The sequence below is a fragment of the Plectropomus leopardus genome, chromosome 22 (genome assembly GCF_026936395.1).
Source record: "Plectropomus leopardus strain MGB_pleo_1.0 chromosome 22, ASM2693639v1, whole genome shotgun sequence".
Lineage (NCBI taxonomy): Eukaryota > Metazoa > Chordata > Actinopteri > Perciformes > Serranidae > Plectropomus > Plectropomus leopardus.
In genome coordinates this window covers 8,017,540-8,027,871 of record NC_142197.1, presented here as the reverse complement: position 1 = coordinate 8,027,871, position 10,332 = coordinate 8,017,540, and the positions used below count along the sequence as shown (strand labels likewise).

The following is a 10,332-nucleotide window of genomic DNA, read 5'->3' as shown; positions in this document are numbered from 1 at the left end:
TAATAATAGCCTAATGACAACAGCAGATGACACAAACTGACTCTGACTCTTGCACCTACAGTCTATTTAACTTATTTTTATTTTATTTTTTTTTAAATTTTGCATACTGTACCTCTGCAACTGCAGTCACTCCGCACTTTACACTTGTATATATGTATATATGTATAGTCTCTTAGTTTTTTAGTTTTTTTAAGCATATTCCTTTTATATTCTATTAATATTGTTTACTCTTTATTCTCTTTGTTCTTACTGTATGGCGCTACTACACCCCAATTTCTCCGTTTTGAGATCAATAAAGTATATCTATCTATCAAAGACATAACAATTAAAATGTATAATTTCTGTACACAACATAGGGATTAAAAACTGCAAAGTGTATATGCAGCATTTATGACAAAAAATAGGAATGTTATGCTGTGTCATGTCATGTCATGTTATTTCTATGGTCAGATATTGGTCTCTACCATGGATGTATTATAAGGAAGGTATTATAAAATCTCTACGCAGCTCTGCAATGCGATACGTGTGTGACGTCATGACGCAGGAAGTGACGCCATGACGCCGGAGGTTACGTTACTCAGTTTTGCCAAACCGGAAGTAGCTGCACGAGAGCACGGGAACAGCTGTGGAAAATGTTTACGTTCAGTCTAACGCTCGTACGACAGTAAGTGAATATTTACAGGTTTAATTCTTCTTTTACGTCCTTAAATGACTTAAACACGGATTTATTTTTAATGTGTCGATATTCTACGGAAACTGTGTGACCCGTCAGCTCGGTAATAACGATGGCGGCTGAATGTGTGCGCTGAGAGTTGACAAACGAGTAAAGTAGCTTCGCTAGTTTGACTGTGTACATGATGTTTCAGTCTTTCAGTCAGATGTATATTCACAGGTAGCATCGCTAGCTTGTTGTCAGCTTTAAAAAACATCGAAGTGGTGAAGCTAATTCAGTGGCATTGCTGTATTTTCACACAGTGGAGAAACGCAGTACAACAAGGACAAGCTGCTGCAAGGTACGTTGTTAAAAGTCTGACTCACATATCTGCTTTGTTAAACACCCCTGTCCAACGTGTAGGTGTAACAGCCTAAACATAACCTTACATTTTACATTAGAGAGCCTGACTGTGTTCTCCAGCTCAGTATCCTCGGTATATGACTCATTTAGGAGACCTTTCACATTATTTTATGTCCCCAATAACGTTTTGTTTTTTTTTTTGATCAAATGTTCAATATAAGTTTCCCTGAGCCAATGTGTTGAAATCATCCACCTACAGTTTATAGCCTACTGATAATATGAATGACTTCCTTAAACCTACGCCCTTAAAACTTGTGTGCAAGACAGTTTTCTTGACTTTGGACATTGATATCTCCACAGCGGCTGCACAGATTTTCACTCTTACACCATGAGGTCTGAATCAAGAGTACAAAATTAAACATTTTCTCTAAAATAATTAGTAGTGGTTATACGGTTAGGGCTCTCACTATTGGTTTACATGCACATGTTGATCTAGACCCTGTCACACATGTATTAATGAAAATTTGTGTCATGATACAATAAGTTGTTTGTTACAGGTGTGTTTCTTCACTTATTGAGTTTCTTTTCCTTCATTTAAATTAAGACTATTTTTTAGAGAGGTGCTTTTCTGCCTCTAAATGAATTTTGAAGGTGTTATAGACAGATGAATTTTGATCAATTTTTTTTTTCAATTTATCAATTGAGATATGTGTTTTATATTTTGTAAAATCGCCTCTGCTTCACTGTTTTCTCCCCCCATTTTCTGTGTTAGTTATTGAATTGTCAATTGTTTCACCACCCTGAGTGGTAGAGGCGGTTGACCACACCTGCCACCATTGAGCACAGATTCAGCCTATTGGTGTGCATTATGTATAAATATAGTTGTGGACTCATCTTTTCAAACATTATAACCCACAAAGATCCAAGTAGGATCAAAACGTGTCTTTATAAAACCTGTGTGGCATGATGTGTACAGGTGTTACATTTTTCCCATGAAGAGATTTTTACCCTTCAAACTGCATTTGAAACGTTCATATTAGCCATAAAAATCTCTTACACTGTTAGTTTATATCGAGAGAGAGACATAAGGATTAACAATAGGGATAAACACTCACAGAAAACTAGCACTCCAAAAGACTTGATTAACACTAATTTGCACTATACGTAGTATTACTGCAGAAGATGAAAACTTCTGTTTTTTTTAGGTCAAGGTGTGGACACTCCCCTGTCAGAAACAGGAATACAGCAAGGCGAGGCGGTGGGACGATACCTCAAAGACATCAAATTCAACAACGTGTTTGCCAGTAATCTGCAAAGAGCCATACAGGTAAGACAGACAAATTAATTTTTAGTTTACCAGACAATAACTATTCATCTTTCATTTGTATATCACAAACAGATTAGGTGACAAAAAATAAATAAATTCCCTTTCCACCTTCATAGTGGCTAAATAGGTGGTTTAAATGGACTTAATACACTATCAGATCATGCAAATTTGTTATTGTCTTGTCTTTCTGTCAGCTTATTAAAGGATATGTTTGGTGATATTCTGCATTTTATTTTATTTTATTGTCAACAAATTACATGAAAAAACTAGACTACAATCCTACTAACTATTATTGTCTGAGTATACAAAGTCTGATTTGTTATTCCTATTATACCGTGACGCTATTTTTCAAAAAAATGAATGAAAAAGTTGTTTATTTTTAGACAATCCCACATACGCCTTCTTACAGGAAATATTCACCCAGAGCTTCAGGTGTATTAATCCAGGGCCAAATATTATCCCCAACAATTGCACTGCTTTCTACTAATATTTAACATAAATTACAGTGCCATGTCGTTGTATTTTCTTTTTAATTATCATTTTCTTATCATCATCATAACGTGACACTGATATCTGTGAATCATTTTTTAAAAAGATTTAATTCTTCGGTAAGAATGATTGGAGAAAGAGTAGGAAAATCAAAAAGTATTATGAAACAGGTGTTGGTTTTGGTATTTCATTGGATTTTTTGGTATTAAAATAAAACAGACTAATGTCAGGTGTATCTTTTAAAACCACGTATCCACACTTTTGAGATTTCGTATGGATATTTTGAGGGGTCACTTCTAATAGAATAATTTATTACTTTTACATACATGATGGCAGCCAGGTGATATGACGTTTATATATTTAACATTTTGTTGTTGGAACCTCTCATGCGTTTTGACGAAATTTCCTTGTAATCATTTTTTCAACACTACCACCGTGCAGCAGCCGTACATCAGTGACCTTTGTAATAATTGATTCCAGACCAAATCTCTCACATTTTCAGTCAACATGTTAACCAACTCCTATGTGATAATTTCCCACCATATGTCTGTGTTATTATGTATATAAAACAGAACAGGCCTCAAAAGCATCAGAGGGCTGCAATGACCTTGACTCATAACACTGAAAATGGCACTAAGGTCATATTAGCTTAAAGAACCAGTGTGTAGGATTCAGTGAGATGCATGAATGAATGAATGAGTTTTATTTCGGTTACATTTCGGGACCAGGAGAAGTTTCAGCTGGTTACAATCCTCATCACTAAATCCCACTAAATCTTACACACTGTCCTTTTAAGGTGCTTTTGATAAATAGGGGTAATTAATGCTAAACAGGGAATCACTGACTAATAAAACCGTTGTTGACACTGACCTGCATTAAACTAATAGATAGTTTTCATTAACCAAGATGCAGAAGAAACTCTTTGCTTGGACCTGAGCAGTGATGCTTAAAATGGCACAGTTTCACAGTTGGAGCTTCACTTTTATTTGTTGTCCACAATTATATCAGCATCTTGTTTATTTCCCATCAGGAACAAATAATTCTGTTAAACCAGTAAAATGTCACCATTGTTCTCCCCCGATTGTGAAAAAGTGAACGACAGGATGCATGTAAAAGTCCTCCAGATATGAAATAGTTGTGTGAACATTCATGTCTCTGTGGTCTTTGACTCACTTCTGCTGACAGTGTATTAATGACCTTTAAGTTTGTCCATAACAGATTCTTTAGGCACTTACAAATGTATTGAGTCAGTAATTTCCAGATTACATTTCCTCCTTCAGACAGCTGAAATAATTCGGAGGAACAACACTCACTGCTCTGGCACGGAGATGGTTTTGGAGCCGTTACTCAGGGAGAGGGTAAGATGTGTTGTCTTTAAACTTTGTCCAAATATTAAAACTTTACATGTAGGGCTACATCAGTTTCTGTTCTGAGCTCAAGGTCGTGGTTGTGTTGTTGACGCAGGGTTTTGGTGTCGCTGAAGGACGACCCAAAGAGGATCTGAAGAACATGGCCAACGCTGCTGGACAGTCATGTCGTGACTACACTCCTCCAGGAGGAGAGACTTTGGACCAGGTGAGTCAGATACAGTCAGAATTTATCATTTGGACACTCATTGTACAATACTGTAAAAAAATTGAAAACATCTACTTTGAAACTCGAAGTCAAGAGAGTGTTGTTTGTGCAACTTCGCCATCTAGTGCCGATTTCAAATACTGCATTAAAAAAACTCTTTCTGGAGAGATAACAGTTCAATATAGTTCATTTTTTGACATTGCATAAAGAAGCTGATGTGGAAAATCCCAAACTACTCACCTTAAAGGCAAACTCCAGCATTTTTCAACATGGACGATATTTTCCCATGTTTCTGTGTCGAAGCGATTTGTGGGAATGGTTTTTAAGATGTTTCCAATATAGGAGTCTGCTGCAGAGTGCTTGTTTTAGAGTCTTAGGTTATTATTATGGTTTGTGTCTTACAACATTACAGAAAGGATTTCTACAGTGAAATGAAAAGTTTGGAAATTGCAGAAACAAACAACAGTGGAAACGTTAGTCAGAGTTGGAGAAAGGAGTGCCGGGAAGAGTTTGTTTTGTTGAAGTGCTGACAGTGTATAAGAATTATGGCAAAGTGAATTATTAACCCTTTGAAACCTGAGCAAATTGGCTTGATTTCTTTCAAAAACATGGGAGGAAGGCAATGAGCAACATGAGGAGAAATGCCCCAAAAATTAGCAAGAAATTAGTTTGTTTTTTTAAATTCATGAAAATTACCTGAAAATGAGTAAAACAAACAAACAAACAAAACAAAACAAAACAAAACAAACAAAAATAAAAGAGAAAGTTAAAAACTAAAATTATGATTCTGCATAGAATATATAACATTCAATATGTTATTATGATAATTATCTCATTTTTCCCCAACTTTCTGTTTCCCCCAAGACATTTAAACACAAACACACTACCCTAGCTTTTTTTTTTTTTACATATATATTTTTTCAGATCTACTAATTTCTTGCATTTTGTCGAGCAGTTCTTACCAATTTGCCCATTGCCTTATTATTCCACGTTTTTGAGACAAATTGCACCAGTTTGCTCAAGATCCAAAGCTTGTGAAAGGTGTCTGATAGCAGCACAAAAAAGTGTGATGCTCCAAGTTTCAAAGGGTTAATATTGATAACAAATGCTAAATATAAGTATTTTCAAACACCTTGTATATTTTTAATTAGGTTTTTTTACAGGGTACTATTTGCCTAAATATTTTCACCGACACCATGGCAGAATATTTAGCTTATTTCAACAGTGTGAAAAAGTCAACAAGATTTCAGAATGAGATTTCTCCATGAGGGATATCAGACACAAAACAGAATAGAACAATGGAAAAAATGTTTATTTTCATTTTTACATACATTTTTATTTAATTTTTTACTATTTTAATTTTTTTTAATCTATCTTCAATTTTATTTTGTCTTTCTTGTCATCATCATTGATATAGTTTCTTTATTTTATCTTAGTGCGATCAGGCTATTTTGGCGCAGTATTATGTCATCGTGATCGCATTATGTAATATTATAAAACTGTTGTGATCTCATTTCGAGGTGGCATTTATTGCGTGTAATCAGTGTGGTGTTATTATATTAAGTGATTGTCTCTAAAGTATTGCTGTGATTATAACTTTGCGTAGTACTTTAACCCAAGACAAATTCCCATTAAGTTTCTCCAAATCTTTTCTGTAGTGTCCTTTCATAATGTTGTCAGACACTTATGGTAATAATCTGAGCCTGTCAGTTGCAAAGACAAGCGCTTTAAATGAACGTAAATTGACTGGGTGCACCTGCCAGGAGTGGTTACATTACAGCTTGTTGTGCCACTGCTGGTTGCAGCTGTCTCAGTAAACACTGGACCAATATAGAAAACTGTCACTCCCATTAGTCACATAGTCACAAAAAACATGAAAATATGATCCACGTTGAAATGTGGATGCTGGAGAATTTCAAGCAATTGCAAAAATGGGTGACTACTTGTGGTACTTTTCTAAATGGCAGTTATTTTCACCCTAAAATGATTTATTTTTTCCATAAAATGTAAAAAAAAAAGTCTTCAAATGACAATAGAAACCAGAAAAAACACTTTAAAAAAAACTTAAAACAAACAATTATTTAGATAATTATTTTTGTCAACCAAGAAACTGATTAGGTAACTTGTCATTTCAGCTTTATTTCTTGATATAAAGTATGTACAATCGCAGAGAAATTAAAAAGAAAACTCGCTGACAGATAGCAAAATCAGGCTCATGCTGACAGTTGATCCTGCTCAGGTTTACCGTCACCTCGTTTTCAGGTGAAGCTGCGATTCAAAAAATTCCTCAAAGTCCTTTTCAAGCAAATGTTGGATGAACACGGCTGGTCAGGACCACATGTTTCTGCAGGAGCAAATGAAGTTGCGAATGGGACCGCAGCTGCTTCCTCAGACCTTGATCCTGTTGGCTCTGCTGACAGCGGTCTCCAGGGAGTGCCGGTGCACGCTCTGGTCGTGAGCCACGGCGCTTACATCCGTGTGGCCGTCAGGCACCTTGTAGAGGATTTGCAGAGCTCTCTGCCTGCAGGTTTGAAGATGTCTCAGCTGTTTTCACCGTGTCCGAACACGGGCATCAGTCGCTTCATTTTCACTTTGAGTCACTCTGAGTCCGGCCCGGTCCTCTCTTCTGCGCGTTGCCTCTTCACCAACAGGAAGGATCACCTGGAAAACCTCACAGCTGCTCAATAGTGTGAAGGGGAAGAAATGGGACAGAATTTTAAGTTATGGTGTACTGTTTTTGTACACAGTCTCTTGAAAGAACAATCGTGAAAACTAAAGGGAAAATAAGAAACAAAGACCTCAAAGTTACCACGGGTAACTAAAAACAGCAATGCACATGATATTTAAATTATGTTCTCTCATTAATCATAGTCTTTTGATGTGTGCAGTACTGTATTATAAAAATGCCTCATCCTCCTCCTAGCTGTAGGTCAGTGACGACTTGCGTTATACTATATACATTTTTAATATTGTTAAATGTATCGCCTCTTTTATCATGTTATACCAAAGTGACAAATCTGTGTATTATTGGACACTGTATGTGTGGCATTTTCAAGTTGATGTAACTCCTTTATTGCTGCTCATTTTACTTGTGCAATACAACATGACAACACTGACCCTCTGCTGAGTTTTACATAGAATAAAAAAATAATAATACAGGATGTGCATATGACAAACTTATTTGTGAAACCTCATTTTAAATATCTTTCCAGCTGCTGCTTCTTCTGTGTGTCTTTATGCCTCTGCATCCGCAGTACTCGAGGCTGGAGGCATTATGTTTTCGGATTGCCTGTCCATCCGTCTGTATGTCCGCACGGCATATTCAACGCCTCCAAGAAATTTCGTTTTGCACAAACGTCTACTTTGACTCAGCAATGAGCTGATCAGTTTTTATTGATTATAGGTTAAAGGTCAAAGTCATTGTGACCTCAACACTCTCATTCTTGTAAACAGTATGTTGCAAGAACACCTTGAGGAAATCAAAATCAAAATGGCCAAAACTTGCGGATGCAAAGATGAACTGATTAGATTTTATTAATTTCTGACATTTTTGATGAAATAATGTACTAAGTCATTTTCTTGACAATTTTGTAGACCTACTATACTATGACATTTAACCACATTTTTGACGATCTATTATACTATGACATTTTGGTCACATTTTTGAAGACATGTTATATTATGACATTTTGGGGCATTATTTCGACATGCTATTCTATGACAGGTCTTGACATCATATACTATGTTGTTTTCGGCCATTTTTCAACATGCTATACTAGGTTATTTTTGGTCGTTTTTTCGACATGCTATATTATGCTGATTTTGACCATTATTTTGGAATGCCGTTCTGTGCGATGTCTCGACATGCTAACCTATTTTGCTCTCAGCTCTTTTTTTTTTTGACATTTTTCGACATACTGTCGTGTGTTGTTTTTTCAACATGATATATTATGACGTTTTTTTAAGACGTTCTTCCGGACGTCTACAGAACCTCCCATCGCGCGAAACATCTCCCCCATGTGATTGCTGCTAGTGTTTATTGTTTTGATGGTACATTGATTCCCCGCTTGTCCTCCTTGATCCTGCCTCCTGCTCCTACTGGATTCGTCTGCTCTGCTTCCTGCCTGCCTGACGCCAACTCTGCTTCCTACTTGACCATGAGTCCTGTCTGCCCCTCTCTGGAGTCCCCGCTTTTCCCACAAGCTCTCTGATGTAAGTGTTTTTACAACTTACCCGATACATTCACCTGCCAGTCTGCTCCACGTTCACAATTTCCCCATTCGAATTCTGAACTATTACCTGTTAATGTAAGCTCACCCTAGTCTTTCTACGAACTCTGCGCCACCCATGTACTGATAATATTCACCTTTGCTCCATTCAGCCTGCCAAAGGATTAAATAAAGGTCATTACCAACTACTCACCTGCTGTGTTGTGCTGCAAATGGGTCCACATCTTTGAGTCACCACAAGAGAATGGAGGCTGTCCTTCAACAGCACAAGGCCATGATGTCCTCGGCCACCTCAGAGGCTAGACAGTCGGCTGAAGCTAATGGACAGGTGCTAAAGGAGGAGTCCCAGAGACCCAGAGACATGTGGTCCGTTTCTCTCGAACTGTCCCCTGCAGTTCCCCCTTCTGCCCCGCACCTTCGCCACAGAGGAAGCTATGGTAGCATTCATCATCAATCACCTGACAGGAAGGGCTCGTTTGTGGGGGACGGCTGAGTGGGAGAGGTGGTCACAGGCCTGTGCCTCCTTCCAGTTGATCGCCGGGGAGCTGCACAGGTTTTTGGCCAAGGGGCCTCAGGCTCAGGCTCAGAGAATGCACTAGCCCTATCCCGATATCTCTGGGGTGCCATCTGAGTATCGTCTTTGTCGAGAAGAAAGACAAGACTCTGAGACCTGGTATGGACTACCAGGGCCTGAATGACATCCCTGTCAAGAACCGCTGCCCTCTGCTACTCAACTTGTTTGCCTTTGACCTGCTTTAGGGGGCCACCATCTTTACTAAACTCAATCCTCACAACGCCTACCACCTTGTCCTCATCAGAGAGGGAGATTAGTGGGAGAAAGCGTTCAACACTCACAGGGGGGATTACGAATACCTTGTAATGCCCTTCGGCCTCACCAACGCCCCCGCCTTCTTCTAAGCCCTGGTCATCGACATACCTGTTTGGTGCCTGGTCTGTTCCCATCGTCGTGGTAGGGGGCTCCAGTACCTGATCTGCTGGGAGGGCTATGGTCCTGAAGAGAGGTCCTGGGTTCCTGCTTGCCACATCCTCGACCCTGATCTTGTTGCTGACTGGGTCCTGGTACGGCAGTCTGTGCCTCGTTCCTGCCTGTTCCCCCGGACATGGATCTTCCTGAGGAGGGGCCGTCCAACGATAATGGTTCCCTTCCCTCTCATCCCCTTCTCCCTCCCTGTTGGGGATGTGGGCTGGTCTGGCTCTCAGGAGTTTTAGACTTCCCTTCCAGCCCCCTCCTCCCTCCCGGCCTAGTGCTGTTTTTGGGATGTCGGGAGCTGACTCTGGGGACTCTGAACTAACACCTGTGAACGTGAGCCCACCGCAGTCTCTCTACGAACTCTGCTCGACTCATGATCCACACTAGAACTGATAACTGTCCCGACTTACCTGCAACCTGATTTACTCACCTTTGCGCCGTTCAACCTGCCAAAAGATTAAATAAAGGTCATTACCAACTACTCACCTGCTCTGTTGTGCTGCAGTTGGGTCCTACTACACCCTGATACAATGATGCGTCTCAACATGCTTATGTTGTTTTCAGCCATTTTTTGTAATTTTTGTCAAGTTTTTTATGTAATATTTTTTGGGCCTGAGTAAGTCTCAAAATGCTATTCTGTGCTGTTTTCAGCCCTTTTTTCAAAATGTTAGCATGACCAAAAATCGCGTACTATAGTATGGCAAAA

General features: G+C 38.8%; 1 protein-coding gene across 1 annotated transcript; it reads left to right on the top strand.

The window, feature by feature from the left end:
* The first annotated feature begins 527 nt into the window (after positions 1 to 527).
* tigarb (TP53 induced glycolysis regulatory phosphatase b) lies at positions 528 to 10,107 on the top strand. The gene is made up of 7 exons (XM_042511650.2): positions 528 to 664; positions 976 to 1,013; positions 2,221 to 2,342; positions 4,112 to 4,189; positions 4,296 to 4,406; positions 6,669 to 8,618; positions 8,788 to 10,107. Exons 1-6 carry the CDS (start codon positions 633 to 635, stop codon positions 7,092 to 7,094), a joined length of 807 nt encoding a protein of 268 aa, XP_042367584.1. The 5' UTR covers positions 528 to 632; the 3' UTR covers positions 7,095 to 8,618; positions 8,788 to 10,107.
* The last annotated feature ends 225 nt before the right edge of the window (positions 10,108 to 10,332 follow it).

What these genes read in the sequence shown, in the direction of transcription:
- tigarb (XM_042511650.2), top strand. Translation starts at nt 633, where the DNA reads ATGTTTACGTTCAGTCTAACGCTCGTACGACA. An exon ending in AGTCTAACGCTCGTACGACA is followed by an intron (nt 665 to 975) that starts GTAAGTGAATAT and finishes ATTTTCACACAG; the next exon opens with TGGAGAAACGCAGTACAACA. An exon ending in GAGGAGAGACTTTGGACCAG is followed by an intron (nt 4,407 to 6,668) that starts GTGAGTCAGATA and finishes CCTCGTTTTCAG; the next exon opens with GTGAAGCTGCGATTCAAAAA.